General features: G+C 52.2%; 1 protein-coding gene across 1 annotated transcript in view; it reads right to left on the reverse strand.

Moving 5' to 3' along the window:
• The window catches only part of CLPB (caseinolytic mitochondrial matrix peptidase chaperone subunit B), a 79,884-nt gene that overhangs the window by 27,019 nt on the left and 33,765 nt on the right, over nt 1-19,100 (reverse strand). The window contains exon 5 of the mRNA XM_050911533.1: nt 17,830-17,958. Within this exon, the coding sequence (XP_050767490.1) occupies nt 17,830-17,958 (129 nt within the window). The remainder of the gene's footprint in view (nt 1-17,829; nt 17,959-19,100) is intronic.

Consider the following 19,100-nt stretch of genomic DNA (forward strand, 5'->3'; position numbering starts at 1 on the left):
CGGCTCGGCAGCCCGGGGACCCTGCCGCAGCTCGGTCCTTGCTCTCCATCCTCCGCCACAGTCTGTCCTGGCAGGGCAGAGGAGTGGAGACCTGGCTGAGGGCACGTAGCCAAATACGTGCCTGCTGAAGCAAGAACAAGCCTCACACCTCGGGCAGACAGAACGGGGCTCACAGCGGCATCAGTGACCCGTACAGACACCCAGAGAGCTACATTTCTCCAAAGACTGGACACAGAGAGGCTTGGGAAAGCCCTGGGCACCGAGACAAGGAAAGGAGCAAGCGTGAGGACCTCGTTTCATAGCACAACCAGATGCTGTGAAAGCTCCTGCATGGACTGCTGCTCTCGGGGATCCTCAGAGGTGACCTCCAGCTGAGCGTTCGGGTCCTGAGCCTTTCTTCTGCAGACCGCTCCAGAGGAGCTGCTTTGGGGACAGCGGACGCAGCTGCTATGAAGCAGCAGGAGATGGCCTACGTCCTGGTGCCACGCCGAAGGTCCTGCCTGCAAAAGAGCCGGACGGCAGTGGTGACCTGTATGGTAGACAAGACGCCAAAATGTTTGACAACTTGTTGTCTTCCTTCGTTTGTGTCCTGAAGGTACGATATGGTGAAGGTGGCAACCAAGCGCTTGGGCGAGTCTCCGGTGCAGAAGACAGCGCAGCTTCAGTCAAGAAAGTCACTGAAAGCCGTTCTCCCCAGTATAAAGCCACCTCCAGTCTCCCAGAAGCAGAGCTGCTAACTTCATAATTAAGGTTGTCAGCCAGGGACTGATCTTGCAAACGTCTCTTTACAGCAGCTGTCCAGTCATCGTGAAGTCATTTCAGCAAGGGTTCCTCGAGGTCCCTCCACTCATTCAGGTCCTCATCAGACCCTTCCCGGTGAGGAGAGCGCCCAGCCCAGGCCTTGCCCGCGGCGCTGGCAGGGCTGCAGAGCCTACACTGACGCGTCAGCATGGATCGAGCCCTCCACGGGACCAAAGCTGCTCCCTGGCCACGACACAAATCCAGGCTCAGCCCCAGCTCCCAGCCTCTCCCGAGTGGAAGGGTCTGAGCGCACTCAGCCCTTGGGCAGGACAGGTACAGGCAGGGCCTGGGCACTGCAGGCAGCCGGCTGGCAGCTGGGCTCAGCCCGTCCTCGGCACAGCAAGAGGGATGGGCAGTACTCAGAGCATGGACCTCCAGGGCTCTTCATGGCACCGTGCAGGCTTCATCAGCCTGCCCTGCACCCAGGAGCACCTCAAGCTCTTTCAGCAGGCTCAGGGAGCACCCCTCCTGCCAAAGCCACCGCCTTGGACCCCCCACAGCCCCGCTTGCCCACCCTGTGCTCCAGCACACAGGAGGGGACTCAGGGAGCACCCCTCTCCCTGCAGCAGGCTCTGCAGGACCCAGTCCACAGTTTCCCCTGGGGGGGGGGGAAAACAAAAAACCCAATTAATTTTTCTGGTGAAGCAGACCAAATCCCAGAAAGAAGAGGCTGGAACTCCCCAAGCCCACAGCGGGTATGCCGCTGAGGATGCTGGAGACGGGCACAGAGAGCGGCTCTCATCCCGAACCAGGGAGGCTCTGAGCGGCGGACAAAGCAGCGGGACGAACCGCACCACTCCGGTACGCTAAATGCAATTTGCCACTGCAGTTACACCTCTCCGCGGCCCTGTTCAAACACCAGCACAGTCTGGGATTCACCAGGAGGAAGCAGCCCGTGCTACCTGCTGGGGATTACACAATGTCATCAGCCATCAGCTTTGAGAAGGAATGACACTATTATTGCTCCAATGGCTAGTTAAAGTAATACGAAAAGGCTTCTGTCCTCCTGAGTCTTCAGTGATTCAATTAGCATGATCACCCCTTTTTCCAGTAACGTAAACCTGTTTTTAAATCAAGACGACACATATTTCACAAGCAGCTTTTAACATACAACATTAATACGAAAGTAGCCACCCCAGCCTGTGATCCTACCACCCTTTTCCTGCCTGATGTTTCAGTAAATACAAGAGACACGTTACAGGGCACTGCTCCGCTCACTGGGCAATGACCCTTAGCTCTTGCCAAGGACCTGCCCCTGCTACTACATCGAATGCATCTTCCCAAGCGCTTGAATCTTCAACATGAACGTCCGCTCCCCCGGGAATATCCTCAAATCTCATCAAGGGAAGACCCAGAGCAAAATTTTCAAAGGTACCGGGTGGAAGTAGAAGCTGCAGGCACACTTGAGGACAAAACTCCAGATGATTTAGCATCCCCCCTCTTACTTGGTGCCATTTGCTAATTGCCCTGGCTATGAGAGTAAATGAGATCAAACCATCTCAACGTACCGACACGCTGAGGCTAATTCTGCCTTTGGTCCCTCCAGTGACAACATTAGTCTCCACAGGAGTAGATGCTCGGCATACTTAAGGGCAACGCATGGCTCAAAGATCTAATAATTTTTCCGGGCCACGCTTGGCTGTACCACCCCGACCGGCGATGCGGGCTTGAGGCTGAGGCTCTGCGTCAGCCCCCACCACGGTGAGCAGTCACAAGCTCCCAGGCCTCTGACCTCTCCCATACCCACACACGTCTGTACACACGTCCACGTGTGCAGTCCCTCTTTGAGGGGACAACAAACGCAGCTGAGAAGGTAACCGCAGATACGTCGCACCGAACGACGAGAACCGCTCATTAGTGATTCATCATATCCTCATTAAAAATGTTAGTACTGTACACTGCAATGATACCACCAACACCAACCACAAGGTGCAAAAAAGATTTGGAAAGTGATTCCCAAGCGTGTTGCTGGGCCTGAATGTGGTGACATCACACCGTTCGGCAGGATTTTCTATATTTACTTCTACACAGTTCCTCAGATCCTTTCCTTTCATCACTGAACGAAGCATCACTTTAATGAGAACCCACAGGAAAGAACTTTCTTTTAGCCTGGCAGCTCAGCCCATAAACACTCCATCAGGAGAACCACACATGCAGATGAAGATGGCTGCGAAATGCTGTTCTCCCTCCTGAACGAACTCCTCCCGGTTTCCCGGTGGCCAAGGCCAGCAGGCACGGTGAGCACGATATCCCGGGCAGTGCAGAACGCTGCATTATCTGAACCGGGTTCAGTGCCATCACATCGAGCGCTGGCTAATGCACGGCCCCGGGACGGCAGCAGCCCACCCGGAGCTCTTGGGGAACAAGATCTGTGCTCCCTTGGCCCACCATCACTCTTACAGCACAGGAAGCCTTTCCAACATGAGTTTGTCCAGCATCATGCACTAGTTCTTGTCCTGCCTCTCCTTCCTAAAATCCCTCTCGCCCTCTGACCGCTCCCCTGTTAATACAGCCTAGGACCGGCTCATTTTGGTGTGGCTCAGCTCTCAGTGCTTCCTCCCGCTCCTGCTCGCCTGGCTGTGACTCTGCATCCTTTCCAGAGCCTCCGCTTTCCAAGGGTCGATACCGCTCTGTACTCCTCTCCCAACGTGCGGAACTTTGCATCTGACGGCATTAAAAATACGTTTTGTCCCAACCGACCAAGCTGGCAATTCGTCCATCTCTTGAGGATTTGTTCTCAATATATTTACTTAGTCACGACTGCAACCGTGCATGGTTTGTAACAAATTTTAACACACGCACGACCAGAGAGATGGTGCCTCGATACACCGTTGAAAAAGTGATGTAGGAAGGAAGGGTTCAGCCTTAACTAAGAACCAGATGTTTCTGCAGTAGAGAGAATCTACACGGAAAGGAGAGATCCTCTAAACCAGAAACACCCAGAGCTCGTGAGACGAAGGTCAGACGCTGACAAGGGCAGGTAAGAAGCAGCAAGCAAAGGGCCTCGCGGAGGTGCAGCTTAACCAGCGCTGACAAACCTCGTGCACCGGGCTGAGAACCAGTCTGTGTCTGCTTCCGACAGGCGGCAGCGGCAAAGTCCAAATTTCGGCTGTGCAAGCCGGAACGGAGGCGTCAGAGGAGACTGATATTAGCAGGTAGAAAGATAATAGCAGGATGCCTTAATGCCAGCATATAAACTGTACTGCAGTGAAGGAGTAAGTCCCACTGGTGGAGCAGTGATCTTAGGTATTAAAGACTGGAAACAAAAAGAAGGTAAGTTGATTGTACGAGCCAGTAGCACAGAATTTGTACAGAATGCGGTGTCCTGACTGAGCAGGGAAAACACAGTACTAGGATCCCACTTCTGAGAGACTGGAGGACATCATAACACGCTAAAAAACAGTGCAGGGACTGCAAGGGTAAAAAGCATGACACTAACAAATTGATAAATTGGTAAGAACCGGAGACTAAGAGCTGCTTCCTGGAGCAACTAGTCAGAAAGGTCACAAGACAAGAAGCAAGCCTTCATTCCGTCTTGGACAGAGCAAAAGACTTTCTCCAAAACCCCAGCTCCGAAGCACCACGCTGCAGCAGGACACACGCTCGTGCTTAACTTCACTACAAGCAAAACCCGACGAAGAATCCATTGCCAAGGAGCTCAGAAAGAGAACCACACAAATCTTGCTAGAAATAAAGCAGCAGCCCACCAGCAGATAACTTTCAGAAACATGGATGTTAAAGACTAAAGAAACCCGTGCTATTTATTAAAAAGTCTTCATAATGAGAAAAATTAGGATCTTCAAAGCCTGGAAGCTGCGTCCAGATGAGGAAAACAGAACGGTGCATTCGCTCCGGCAAGTTAAATGGAAAAAAAACCACCCCAGGTCAAAAAGGATTTAAAAGAAGCCCTGGCTTCAGGAATGAAAACTAGAACCTCTTGTCAGCCGTATCAGAAGCTGGAAGTCAGCCTGAGGAGGGGAGTTTCCATAGGTGACCAAGGTGAAGCAGGAGGGCTCGAGATGATGCCAGGAACGGCTGACTGCACTCTGCATCCGTGCTTACCACGGAAAGGCTCCCGCACCAAACCTCTGACGGGGACACGCTGCGGGAACTGCCTCAAGCTGAAGCATCAGCAGAAACAGTTTTAAAACATTACTGAGCGTTAAGAAATTGCCAGGCCCGGAAACTTTTCACTGAGGAGTTCAGAAGGAGCTCAAACACCAAGTTATCCACCAGCACTAACCACTCATGGCTTGTCACATCCACCACAGGACGACAGTGGAAGGCAGCAAACGTGACACCGATCTGTAAAAAACACTTATACAAGGAAAGACAGTAGCAGACACGTGGAAAAAAACACATAAGAGGAGAAGTCAGCACCACTTTTTTGGCAGAAAGCCTTGCCTTCCCAAGCTGGGGGCAGTGCCGTCACCGGTCAGGTGGAAACTGGGATCTGCTCCATGCAGATGCATCTCTGATGCTCAAGAATCTCTGAGTTCCTCACCTAAGAGGCAAGCTGTTACAAGAAAAAGGCTCCTCATGGATAAATAATGACTTAAACACTGAAAATGAAGGATTTAAAGGAGAGGAAGTGGTCAGTGCCCACAGGGGAAGAAAGTTGTCCGAGGGCATCCAAGGGATTTCTGCCGGTGCCTGTGTGGTCAGACCACCTGCGAGCGACTGGAGTGAGGGCTAATACCGACACGACAAAGATGACTACCAACACTAGTTTATTCAGAGCCATTTGAGTGACAGCGATGAGCTGGCAAGCGAAACTCAACTTAGATAATAACTGTAAACCAATGCACGCGTGGAAAAATCAACCTGAATTACATACAAGCAGTGACAGGCACTGCGCCACCCTTCACCGGGAAATCGGGCACGAGGCGCCGGAGCTGCCACGAACAGTTCTATGAAAACATTAACTTGCTGCTGAATCGAAGTGGGAATCAGTTCAGAAAGAAGAAAGCGCCGGACATTTGTCCTGCTCCGAGTTTTCCTCCTAAGCGCTGTTCCCGGCTGCTCTCAGAGGCGCAGGGACATGGTCGGATGCAGTGTGCTCCCAGCCACGCTAAGTCCCGCACCGCCAGGCACCAGCAGCAAGCGACCTGCCGAGAGGAGCTTGCTGTGCGGGTGGACACGCTAAAGGATGGAAGAAAGAGAGGAATAGCTAAGAACAGCGAGCCGCTGGCAGGGCTGAGAAGCACCCAGATCTCCTGAAACTCAGCCCAACGCTTATTTATTCGGACACGTCACGTCCTGAAGGTGTTTCGGTGTCCTCAGCACCACATAACGCAGCGTTATACACTTCAGGCTACGAACTCCAGAACACCCTTTTAAACTCAGAACAAGCCCTTCACAGTTTGATCTGTGTTTGATCAAACACACGCCCTCCTGTTTGATCTCTTTTATGCTGTTCAGTGCTGGGACAAGGGCTGTTGCCCTTCTTTACGGGTGGACTCTTGCCCATAGATTCTTCACCCCAGTATAAAATTACAAAATACACCAAAATTACCAAAGTTACTTTCAGTGACCCCAGTGGAACTCTGGAAAATAAAGAGCTCCGCAGAGGTACACCCAGTGCACAGGTACAATCCCAACCAGAGCCTGCCCTCCAGAAAATAACAGTAGAGGACTGTATTTCCCTTTGAACGCATAAAGAGTTCACACGTGCGACAAATGGGAAGGTTGCAACAGAAGAAGAAAGAGAAAAGAATAAAATAACGTGTGTGTTAAATGCAAATACGTTATTTTGGATCTGCCCTCTGAGAGCTCCAGCAGAGAAGTGTGCCCTCCAGCAGCGCTTCTTTGAGCAAGGGTACTGCTGGTGGTGCACCCGTGGCATGGCACGGCACGGCACGGCACGGCACGACAGCCTCCCTCCTGCAGCTCTGAGGACCAGGGCAGCTGGTAAGAGGATCCCCGTGGTCGCTGCCGGTGCCCTGGGCCTGACACACAGCACTGCGCCTATGGCTCAGGCGCAGACCTCGCGATGAGGATGACGTAGGGGGGCCAGGTTTGCAAGTTCTTGCACTCGGTGCACAAGACTTGACATCTCTGAGGGGAAAAAAAGGCTTCCCTCAAGACGTTATGACTATTAGCTAAGTCTTACCTCAAACTGCTTTCAACTTGCACAGGCGGTTAAATTCAAACTGCTTTCAAACACAATCTTCTCCAGCAACGCGCAGGAAGGACCAGAGCACGGAAAGGCTCGGGCAATTTGGACTCTGTATTTTGAGCTCAGAAAAACCTTTGTTCTTTGCCATGCCTTTTAAAACAAGTTGACCTACCTGCTCCTTTCAGTCTTGCTTTATTGTAACGTGAGCGTAAGTTGTTTTACGCCTACTTGATACCTGGGCGTGAAAACAATCCACCTTATTCTTGTTTGTAAGGTAACAGCATGAGAAGGGAAACTAAAGAATCATCATCTCTCTCTATATCTACACATGTGTGCAGAGCTATTAAATTCATGACAAACATTATGTCACTGTAGAGTTTTGTACCCAGAAACACTTAGAGAGGGATCTATTTGCTCCCCTGCCCTATGGGGAAACTATTCTTAAGCACCCCGACACGGACATAAATGTGCTTGCACTTACACGCTTATTGCTCTCGCCACGCTGGGATGTTAGACGCTTCGACGCTGTGATATGATTGGTTTCTAAATCCCAGTCTCACAGGATTTTAATTACTGGTCTGGCGCGGCTGGGAGTGGAACTTGCTGCCGTCGGATAGAGGGGGTCGATACGCCGGCCCAGAACATATTGAGCCACAGCGCTTGCAGACTCTATTGCACTATTTAATCATCTTTTGCAGAATTTACAGTGCAACAGAAGGAATCAATACTGAATTTATCACATTCCCTTGTAAATATGAGCATGGAGAGGGAGAGAGGATTTCAGGCACTCTTGCACGGCAGCTGGCCTGGGATGGATGCGTGATAGCAGGCGCCAGACCCGGAGCAAGCCTCCAGGACAGAGGGCAGCTGCCACGCGTGTGACTCCCCAAAACCACTGCCCCTGACACCCCGCTGCTGCCTCGGGCTGAGGAAGGGCTCGGTGTCCTCTGAGGCGCTGGCGGGAGCTCAGGGGAGGACGCAGCCGCGCTCCCTCCGACACCGTGGCCTGGGCAATAAGGGACCTGCGAGCACACGGCTCTGCGGCAGCAGGGATGCTCCCCTGGCACGAGCGCTTCCCACTTACGTGCACGCCTGCGGGATGCCGGACAGCAAAGGCAGAGGTATTATTTCACACTGGCCTGGTTTTGCCCACGAGGACTGAGCCGGGGCCTTGTTCTTCACAAGACAAACAGTTCCTAACTCTAGCTAATGTGGGGCAAAAAACCCCAGCGAAGACAGAGCAGCCCGTGGTTTTCATTGCCCCAAGCCGAGTTGCAACAACACCGGCTTTCAAGACAAACACACGCATTCTCCCAGCCCCCTGCAGACAGGCTGTGCATTTATAAGGGGTGCCACGGACCAAAGGGACTCCTGGTTCCTGTGCTGCTCTGTCCTGTTGGCTGGCACTGCCATCCCCGCACCACTGGTCCTTCCAAAGCCCTGGCTGATGTCAAGGCACAGAGGCAGAGCCAGCAGAGATCAAGGGTGAGACAGGAAGGTCTCACCACTGCTAAGGTAGCTGTGGAATAAATGAATGAATAAATGAAATGATTTTTGAAGGCAATCAGCTCACGTGGGAACTTTTCGAGCGTACCATCTACTGTCTTGGGCCCCGGGGCAGCGCTTTTCAACCTGGTCAATCTCCAGGGCTCAATGGAGAACCAAGCAAAGCAAAAAAATTCAGTAGGTTTAAACTCCCTGTACAGTTGCATCTGAACCTTGGCTGGAAATTTTTGGGGATCCATCTGTTAGAAAAGACCTCCTGTTCAGAGACCGTCAGCCTAGCAGACCTACGGCAGCTCGGCTTCCTCAGCTTCTCATGTAGTTTCCCCAGTGTTGCTCTTGCTTACGCTGGTGACGCCACTGAGCGCAGTGAAACAAGGATGTCACCTTCTCAGGATGTGATCGGGCCCAAGGTGTCTCCTCTTCGTCACCGCGCGCTGGCTGCTGGGGACCCGGGAGGCCACGGCTGTCTGGTGACGTCCTTCGCCCTCTCTCTATAAGAACGGAGCCCTTTCCACGTGGGATGCAAGTGAAAATACTCCCAGACGTATTATGCAGAATTCAAACACAAGAAAGCCAGCTATAATTACAAGCTGATTTTTCCTGAGCATACCACAAGCACGTTCACTTTCTGGTTGCAAAAGCGATCCCTTGCAATGCTGGCTCTGTAACTCATTCACGCCCATCATTCACCCTATTCACAATACCTGCCATTACACCGTACCGAATAGGTGAGTGTGGAGCATGACCCACAGATGTACTGCGCTACAGATACTGGCTAATCGCGTCCAGAAGTCTGGGTTATTGCAGCTTCAGCTAAAATGTTTTCATAAACGTATGGTCTTTCCTTCCTCTCTCCCTCTCTCTCTCCCGCCTCCAATTAGAGATGTGTGCACTGAGCTGTCTCGATTGCTTGCGTTTTACAAGACTCGAGCACGAGACCCAGGCTTGAGTCTCTCAAGGCGGCAGGGGCGGTGAGGCTGCTCCAGTGCCCGGAGTCGAGACCCCAGCTCTGCTCCCAGCTTCCCGCAGCTACTCATCCTCTCTGCACCTCCCAGACCATCAATCCCAGTCCAAGAGATTGTAAGCGCTGGTTTGAGAGCAGGGACCAGTGCCGGAGTCACAGCGAGGGTTCCGCGCAGGGAGAATGAGGCAAAGGGTGTTTCGGAGCAGGTATTTCCCATGGAGGAACAGCCTGGTCAGCCTGCAGGCTGGCTCTAGGAGGAGCTGGAAGCAAAGGGGATTTCTGAAGATGGGAAGTGGGAAGCGAGGAGGGCAATGATTAGGAGAGGGCTGGGGAGAATGAGACACATAATGAGGCTGCTCAGGTTTGGCAGGAGGAGATGTGTCTGTCCCTGCGATGGGGATAGAGGGCGGGGAGGTCCCAACAAGGGGCGAGGGGTCAGTCTCTGCAGGAGGGAATTGCTCGGCTTTTAAGCAAAGATATGAAATGTAAGACACCACCTACCTACGGGCATCAGCGAAGTAGTGCGTTGTCACACAACAGCAGCCGACAGGTCAGCCAACCCCTCACTACGAGGACACGCACACAAAACACACCTTGGAAAAGCACTCGGACAAGCAATTTAATATCCAAGAAAAATGACAGCTGAGCTGTTAAGCACCAGGGAAACCTTGCTTCGACACTCCTTTCTGTGCCCGCGTTTCTCAGGTGCGTACGGTCACGATATTCTGATTTTGCATTTCATAAGATCTAGCCCAAGAACAAGACGGTTCTCTGCAGCATTCTCTTCTGTGCTTTGTTTAGCGCAACTTTAATTTATTACAAGGGTACCACAGCCATGACAACTCTTCCTAGCGCAAGGCTGTGAAAGGTAAAGTGTCCCGTGCTGGGAGAAGGGACATCTCCCCGCAGGACAAATCCCTCAGCAGCGGTGTCGTCCCTAGGTTTGAAGCCCACGGGGTTTCCCCAGGCCATCCCCGCTTTCCACTCAGCCTTGCTGAGCCTCATCCAGGGCACAGGAAAGGACGCGGGGTCTCCCCTGCCCATGGGGCCACCCCACGTACAGGGGTGTGGGCTCCAGTGGGAACGTCTGGAGCAAGGAAGACTGACCCTTGGCGGAGGAGGATCAGGTTAGGGAACATTTAAACAAGTATCCACGAGTGCTGAGGGACTGGAGCAACGTCATTGTGAGGCCACTCTTGATGACGGTTATCAGGTCATGGAGATGGGGAGAGGCCCCTGGGGACGGGAAGAAAGGAAATGCCACGGCTATCTTCAGGAAGGACAAGGAGGAGGATCCGAAGAACTACAGCCTCACCTCGATTCCTCGGAAGGCGATGGAGCAACTCATCCTGGAAACCCTTCCGTAACACATGAAGGACAAGAAGGCAATTGGGAGTAGTCAGCATGGATTTATGAAGGGGAAAGCAGTGGATGTTGTTTATCTTGACTTTAGTAAGGCTTTCAACACTGTCTCCCATAGCATCCTCATAGCCAAGCAGATAAAGTGCAGGCTAGATAAGCGGACAGTGAAGTGGGACTGAAACCAGGCTCAAAGGGTCAGGACAAGCAGCAGAAAGCCCAGCTGGAGGCCTGTCATGAGTCGGGTAGTGCTGCTGAACAGCTTCGCTAATGACCCTGACGATGGGCAGAGTGCACCCTCAGCCAGTTTGTAGGAGATACAAAACCGGGAGGAGTGGCTGATACGCCAGAGGGTCGTGCTGCCATCCAGAGGGACCTTGGTGGGCTGGAGAAACGGGTTGAGAGGAACCTCACAAAGTTCAACGAGGAGAAGTGCAAAGTCCTGCCCCGGGGGAGGAACAAGCCCAGGCACCAGCACAGGCTGGGGGCCCGTCGGCTGGAAAGCAGCTTGGCGGAGAAGGTCCTGGTGGGCACCAAGCTGACCATGAGGCAATGACGTGCCCTTGCCACAAAGAAGGCCAAGGGTGTCCCGGGCTGCATTAGGAGGAGCGTTGCCAGCAATCTGAGGGAGGGGATCCTTCCCCTCTGCTCAGCACTGGTAAGACACGTCTGGTGTCCAGTCCTGCACTCCCCAGGTCAAGAAAGACACGGACTTACTGGAGTGAGTCCAGCGAAGGGCCAAGAAGACAATGAAGGGACTGGTGCCTCTCACATGAGGAGAGGCTGAGAGAGCTGGGATCGTTTAGCCCGGAGAACAGAAGGCTCAGGGGGTTCTTATCGATGTGTATAAAATACCTGATGGGAGGGAATGAAGAAGATGGAGCCAGGCTCTTTCTAGCGGTGGCCAGTGACAGGACAGGAGGCAACGGGCGCAAACTGAAACACAGGGAATTCCATTTAAAACATAAGAAAAAACTTTCCTGTAATAGATATTGAGCACTGGAAGAGGCTGCCCAGAGAGGTTGTGGAGTCTCCATCCTTGGAGATATTCAAACCCCAAGCAAACACAGTCCCGGCAACCCGCTCCAGGTGACCCTGCTTTGAGCAGGGGGTTGGACTAGATGGTCTCTGGAGGTCCCTGCCAACCTCAGCGACTTCACGGCTCTGGGATTCTACAGTGCCCCGGCACCCTGATGGGGAAACACAACTCTCCCCTCAGCTCCCTCTTTGTCCCTCGTGACTATTACAGAGGATCTTTGGACCTAGATGTTTTAGTCAGGGGCAAAGATACCATTCTTCAGGGAGTGTGAAGTATGAGACAGCAGCTGGATACGGTCAGAGGAACACATGCCAGCAATGAAACACTGTTGAGCAACAGACGAGGCATCAGCAAACCACTTGCAATGTCTCCTGCAGACAACCGAGCACTGGAGAGGGCACGAGGGGAGAGAAAAGAGCAGCTCTGCCGCGGCCAGGCGAGCTCCTTCCAAGCGAACAGCCTTGTTCGACAGCCTGTCCACAAGGCAGTGGTGGCCGACGTCCTGGCTGTCAGCAGCACGATCTCTCAATAGCAAAGGACAGCGTGACGCGCAGGGCTGGGAGAGGCTGCGAAGGGCCTTCACGACGAAGGCAAGCAGATCGTGCTTGGTTTAATAAAGGAGGGGCCGCCCGAGAGACGCAGAGGGACAAACAACTTCTGCTGAACCTCTCCAGTCTCTTCAGGTTTCTAAGCTTCTTCAAGCCTCCTACTACTCAGTTCCCCCGGTCAGGGTCTGCCTTTCTTCAGAGCCCCACTTCTGAGCCCCAAGCCAGGTTTGAGATGGTTAGAATATTTCAAACCTGATCTCTTCTCCCCACATTAGCCCAATAAAGTAGTATCGGGCACTTGCTGCTCAAATCTAAAGCTCGCAGGTGTTCTTTGGACCTAAAACCCTGCTGTGTATTTGTCACATGGGAGTAAAAACCAAAAAAAATCAAGAACACAAGCACGTCCCAAGAAATTAAACAAGATGAATCCCACCTCGTTCCCACTGCAAAACACCCCATGCCCCTCATCTGCAATAGTACCGACAGTGAGAGAATGGACAGGCCTCTACGCATGGGAATATAAGTGCTGCAGGTTGTGTCTTTGCTGCCTTTATCATCACCTTGAATCCACCTGCCGCAGGGCTCGGACTGCTGCCTCCGCACGGCTAGAAGGGCTGGGCTTTGAATTCAAGCCAGTCCTGAACTCAAGCCCGCTCCTAAGTCTCCTGCAGCGACGTGCTGGAGGGCAAGAGGGCTGGTAGCAAGGTGAGCCATCAGGGAGGTTCGGTTTGACTATCAGCAAACGTCTAAGAGGAGGATGGAGGGCAGGAATACACCCACTGTGCTTCCAGACACTGGCCTGGGGGTCACAGGAGCTGAGCTCCAGTCCCGGTTCCCCACGGATCAGTGCCTGCCTGGGCTCCTCCAGCTACCTGCATTTCAGCGGCAGGTTCTGGAGCAGAATCGGACTTAGAAGGGTGCTAGAAGGCATCTGAACTCTACGGTAAGGCTACCCTATTGCCTGCAGAAAGCTGAACCTTTTAATACCAGCTATTTCACGTAGCAGGTTTAAATACTGACATAATAAAAGCTCCTTCTAAAACGACGAGACTTCCATCGCCAACGAGCTGGAGACCCTACCTTCCTTCCTCCAAGGCAAACACAAAGCCCTCTGAATCGATCGTGCCTGCGGTAGCAACTGGTGCACTCTGTGGATGTGAGCTCCCACCCACTCCTTCCCATAAACACTGATATTTATGGTGTCAGCTCAGGTCAGGAGACTGTGAAATGTCACCAACAACTGCCCGAAAGGACAACAGAGCAGCGACTTCGTCTCGCGGTCTGCTGGGCACACACATGCTGACCACAAGGCGATAAGGTCCTGGAGGGGTCAAGCGAGTCACTGAATGGGCCACAAAAGGCCAGGGACGCGGGGTGAGGGGCAAGTGCACGGGGGCTTCCCTTAAAAAAAAAACCCCAGTGCCGCACAACGGGGTAGTTGTTTTAGCAGAGAGGGGCCTTGGCGGTTAATGGCTTTGGCCCCGAGGGCAGGGCACCGAGCGAAGGAAGTGTTAGGGAGAGTAAATGGCCGGTTAGTAAAAAGGCAGGTGTAGGGAAGTGTAAGGGAGGGAGCGAGGGGAGCCTGTTCCATGTCAGCAAACAGGAGACATCCTACGCGCGGATGTCAATGGCAGACCGCATGGGGAAATTATCCTCACAAAGGGCCCGGGGCAGGCACACTTTGAAAAGGTGTTCGATCTCCACTTCTGAGACCTTCAGCCATGTATTCATCGCAGATTATCCTAACAAGGATGCAGGGACCGACGCTTTGTTGTCGCGCAGAACCGGGAGGAGGGGAACACCCCCAGTCAATGCGATGAAAACCTCGCGTCAGGCGCCAGTCGCGAAATCGAACTCCAGCGTGCAAAGCTCACTGAAAGGAAAGCGAAGGGTCTGCTGTAACACTACCAGCTCAGAAGAATTCACCTGACAAAAAGGGGAGACGTACTTGATTTAGCAAGTAAATCGTGATAAATTTTCACCATAACTATGACCGCAAAGGGTAAGCGGATGCTGTGGATGGGCTGGCGAATACGGATTGACCTGAAGAACACTGCAAACTCAGCCTTGGGATCCCAGAAGGACTCCAGCGTGATCTTTCACATCAGGCACCAAGTGGAGATTCGTGTTGGTGGACTGCTACTCCCCGGGTCTAAGCACCGGGACACGCTCAGATCTTTGCAAGACGACGATTTTTACTTGGAAATGCCTTCTTAGTGTAGACTCTCTTGAATCCGTATCCAGAAGGATTTCTGCGGGGCTGGATTAAGAACAGAACGGTGATGAGCGATCGTCACATTTTAGTGCTATGGCTGACCAAATTCAGAATTTTCACTTTGATTTGGTACACAGTCCCTTCAGTTGTGCTCGAACAAACACCGTCCTACAGATTGTTACATGCTTTTTTCCTGAGATCCAAGTGAGTTCTTCTGAGCTGAGACACTTTGCCACAAACAAAGCACTCTCTGTGAGCATCGAGCAGCAGAAGTGGTCATTCACGAAGACAGCAGTGGCTCCAGTACAGATATAGAAACAGCTTTTGAACAAAAAGAACAGTCCTCTCTATTAAGAGAGGCCTGTATTGTAACAGCACGCAGATAGCTGAGCATGGGACAGATGTAGAAATGAGCTGGACTTGCTTCTTGCAATCAGTTATTCAGTACGGCGAAATTCTTTAGTGCCAACTTCACTTATTTGCACCCACATTTTACCTGTACTTAGGCTAACCAAGCAGCTGCCTCGGTACTTTCCATCAGCTAATAATACACACGTCTTGCGAGGCGACTTTCAAAGGCAGAAACAAGAAGCGAGTCTCTTTGTAAAAGATGTTATTCCAGCTTTTTCTCAGAGGGTACGGGGGGGCGGCTGCCAGCCCAAACTCAACAGACTGAGAAAGAGCTCTCAGCCTCTTGCTGGCAGCTCTGCCATCGCCTTCTCTCATGACCCCAACACAGGTACGTCCCTGCTGACGCTGTGCCTGTGTACCATCTTCACGGAGGACTGCCCCTCTGCCCTCGCGGCTAGTCCACGCCGGCATTTTTAGAGGGCAAACACTGCTGTTGAGATTCACCCCATCCCACACGTGAAATACTCCCCAGCCTCAAGAGCCACAGACTCTCCCCGCTCAGATCTGTTCACAACACTGCTGTGACGAGGACTTCTCCATGCCAGCACTTTGACCACGTTGCCTCTCTCCCGAACACCACAGAGGCTCTCTTGCTCGTTGCACGCACCATCAAAGCTCTTCCTGGTCCGTGCATTCACAGCTCATCGCTCGACAAGGGGAAGCCCACTCCGCTCCTCCCACAGGCATCCCTACCCACGACTGTGGGATCTCAGAGGTCCTGTTGGAGCAGTTTCTTCTGACCGCCAGCGCCCTTGGGCAAGCAACCGCTGAACGCCTGCAGCCGGACCGTGCAGCAGGCGTGCAGCGAGTCAGATGCACGGAGAAAGCGCCAGGTTCAGTGGTCATGCAGTGTCTACAGATGCTGCAAACACGGAGTAGCTCTGCTGTGTCAGACAAACGCGCTGGACCGCACACGGGCCAATATTTTTGTCTGAGGACTTCGCAGTCGCCACATGCACACATTTCCACAGCCTACAGAGCAGCGGTCTGCTGCTTCAGCTCCCTTCTCTGCAAGCATCCCCGAGGAACCTTGGCTAAATCCATTTGCAATAGGTTTTCTTTCAGTGGCTCCTTTTTGGGGGTTAATTTATGGCCAAGAGATAGGGTTCTGGTATCTGGCAGGCTCCCAGAGAGAAATCCTGACCCAGAGTTACGTGTGGGCTTCAGTGGTATTGAATCTCAACCTTTCACTCTTATTTTTCTATTTGTGAAAGATAACAAGCATACAGTATAGATGAGTATCAAGGTTCAATGTCCCTACAATTATTTTTCTTCATCTCTTCTGGGGATGTTTAGCCTTCACGGATGCTACTTTCCATTATCTTTTTAGTTGCTTTCTTAAGGAATGAGCCTTATGTGAGCCCGTCGTATGATTATCTGCCTGCCTGCTTCCCTAGAATGAACTCCTGAGACACCCATACCATGAAGGTTACGACATTCCTGAAATTTTTGCAGAAATCAGCATCTGGCTAGACAGACGCTAGAGAGTCTCTCCGCTGCAGGGACAGGCTGACAGCGTTCAGCTGCTATACGCTGCATTTGGCAGAAGGCAGAAGGCTGCTGGCAAGCACACACGGGAAAGCAGGCACAACATCGCTGTTCCTTGCTCATTCTAAAGGTGCCCTCGGTGACCCTGCAGGGAGGAGAGGAGTCGAAATTGCTGTAGCAGGAGGAATGCTAGGGACAAAGGACACGAATCCGGAGGAGAGCAGAAGTCTAGTGACTAGCTCTGTGGCCTGCAGAACAATTTGCATGGCGGGCAGATGCAGCTAATTTAACAGCACCCCACAGATGTAGGTACACATTCAGCAGGCTCCGGTTCTGGGTAACAGCATAACACAGACGCAAATGTCATCCTGGTAAAGATCAGCAGGAGGGTAAATATAAAAAACCTGTTGTCATGGTAGCACATCCCTATTCTGTTAGCTAAATGCATCTTCTTCTTTTCCTCCACTAGTGCTGATGAGCTTTTTCCCCACGAAGACAGTCAAGCGTTGCAACAGGTTGCCCAGCGAGGTTGGGCAGTGTCCATCCTTGGAGGTTTTCAGGACCCAGGTGGCTAAAGCCCCGAGTAACCTGGTTTGGCTTCACAGTTGACCCCGCTTTGAACAGGAGGTTGGACTAGAGACCTCCTGAAGTCTCTTCCAACCCGAACTCTGCTATAATCCTACGAATTTTCATCTCTTTAGTATCGTAGAATCGTTTAGGTTGGAAAAGACCCTTAAGATCATCGGGTCCAACTGTAAGTATCTCTATGAATCTGTAATCTAGAGCCGTGAGTACGTAAGGGATGACAGTAAAGCAGGATCCATGAGAAGAAGGGGTCTGTGATTCAGCCGGGAGGACCAATAACTGTACAAGCTCCTTTCTACCAATTCTCACAAGAGCCGCATTGCCAAGGTACCAACAGTACCTGAGCCTCAGCCATTGAACGTGGGTACCAGTACCTATCCAGTGCCTTGGGTACAGAGCAGATCCATTCCCAGTAAAGCCGGGGCTCTTCGATTCCACCCCACACAGGTACATAAGGGCTATGGCAGACGAGTCGAGTGCAAATTGCGAAAGGGAAACGTTCAAAATACTGAACAGAGAGACCAGGGGATGCATCCCCACCGAACTGCAGGAAGAAAGGGAAGACTCAATGCTTAAGAGGAGAACAGCCACCAGAAGTACATGGGAAAAACCACTGGAGATGAATGGGAACACAGAAACTAAAAAATAAAGAGACTAAAGCAAACAGTAAATCACGTCTAATCCTGACAACGAAAGAGTGTGGTCCTTGTCTGAGCCTGACAGTTCTGTGGCAGGACAGGCCCACTCAGAAAAAGTGCTCCTGGCCCAAGAGCCGGTCGGAGCTACGGAACTCACCTCCATCCAGCAGCAATTTGACCGTCAGGTAGTCATCAGCCAGTACCGCGTAGTGCAGAGCCGTGCAGCCCTTGAAATTGGCTCGGATGTTCAAGCGGTTGTTGAAGTCGTCCTCCCGGGTTACAAGGACTGCAGGGGAAGAAGAATGAAAGCTCAGCTCACTGAGACAAGGTAAAGAACTGCTTGTCTGAACGTGCACCAGCAGCACGGACCACCACCACTGGTCTGGAAGCTTGTTAAGGGCCTAACGGCCTTTTCCAGGAGACACTCAGGACCCCGGTGGGGGTTTCTGGTGGCTATTGTCCCCACCCCACTGAGCAGCAGCGGAGATGAAGACAACAGGGTTTCCACAAATCCCCGTGACCGCCTTCGCAGCGCCCAGGCAGGGGAGGAGGTGGTTGGACAAAGCCCGAGAGAAGGCCTCTCAACCTTGTTCCAACCACAGCCTCTTTGCACCTTCAAAGTGCAATCAGGATTCAACACAAGCAAGCGATACAGAGACTTCTGCCTTTTTCCCCCCCCTTTTACTGTCCAGAAGGGCCAGAGAACAACCCTTCCTCAACGCTTCCTCCACACCACCTTCCTCCCTCAGCCAAAACACGACCCCAGCAGTCTGCACCTACTTAAGGCTGGAAGCACCAAGCACCAAAACCTACAAGCCATAACCAAGAGAAAAGAGCCGGAGAGGCTGAGGGACGACAGCGCTGCGGGTCCTCGGGACAGCGGCCAGCTGGGAACGCCCAGCGCCTCTCCTCAGAGTCATGCTAAGCTTCCCTTATCCCACCGCTCCGACTGCTCGTGTGCTCATCTCTACCAGGAGCTGCCTCCTCTACTCCACACTTCCCAGAAACGTCAAGTAGTAGACATTTAAAAGCAGGAACTCTTCTAAAGATACTTCCTTTGTTAACCGAAAAGTAACACGGGGTGAAGCGCTGCAGAGCATGATACTCAACTCAGTTCTGCTCCTGCCCATATCTACCTGCTTGCCATCTTTGGTTTCGTGTTGAAACCAGCTGGTCTTTGGGACCTGGAGTTTTTATCCTGTGTTTGCTTAGCCACCAGTACAGTGTGCTCCATCAGGTGTATTCCTGGACGCTACCGGGATGGGAATAATTCATAATAACACGTTTTACAACTCGCTAGAAAGCCTGGAATCCCCTGAGCAAATGCAATTACACCGAGCCCTGGCAGGTTTTGTGAAAACAGACCTAGAAATTGTGATGTTTCTTTGAACAGAAACTGATGCTTCCTAAAGCTGATTAATTATAATT

The sequence above is a fragment of the Gymnogyps californianus genome, chromosome 1 (assembly GCF_018139145.2).
Source record: "Gymnogyps californianus isolate 813 chromosome 1, ASM1813914v2, whole genome shotgun sequence".
Taxonomy (NCBI): domain Eukaryota; kingdom Metazoa; phylum Chordata; class Aves; order Accipitriformes; family Cathartidae; genus Gymnogyps; species Gymnogyps californianus.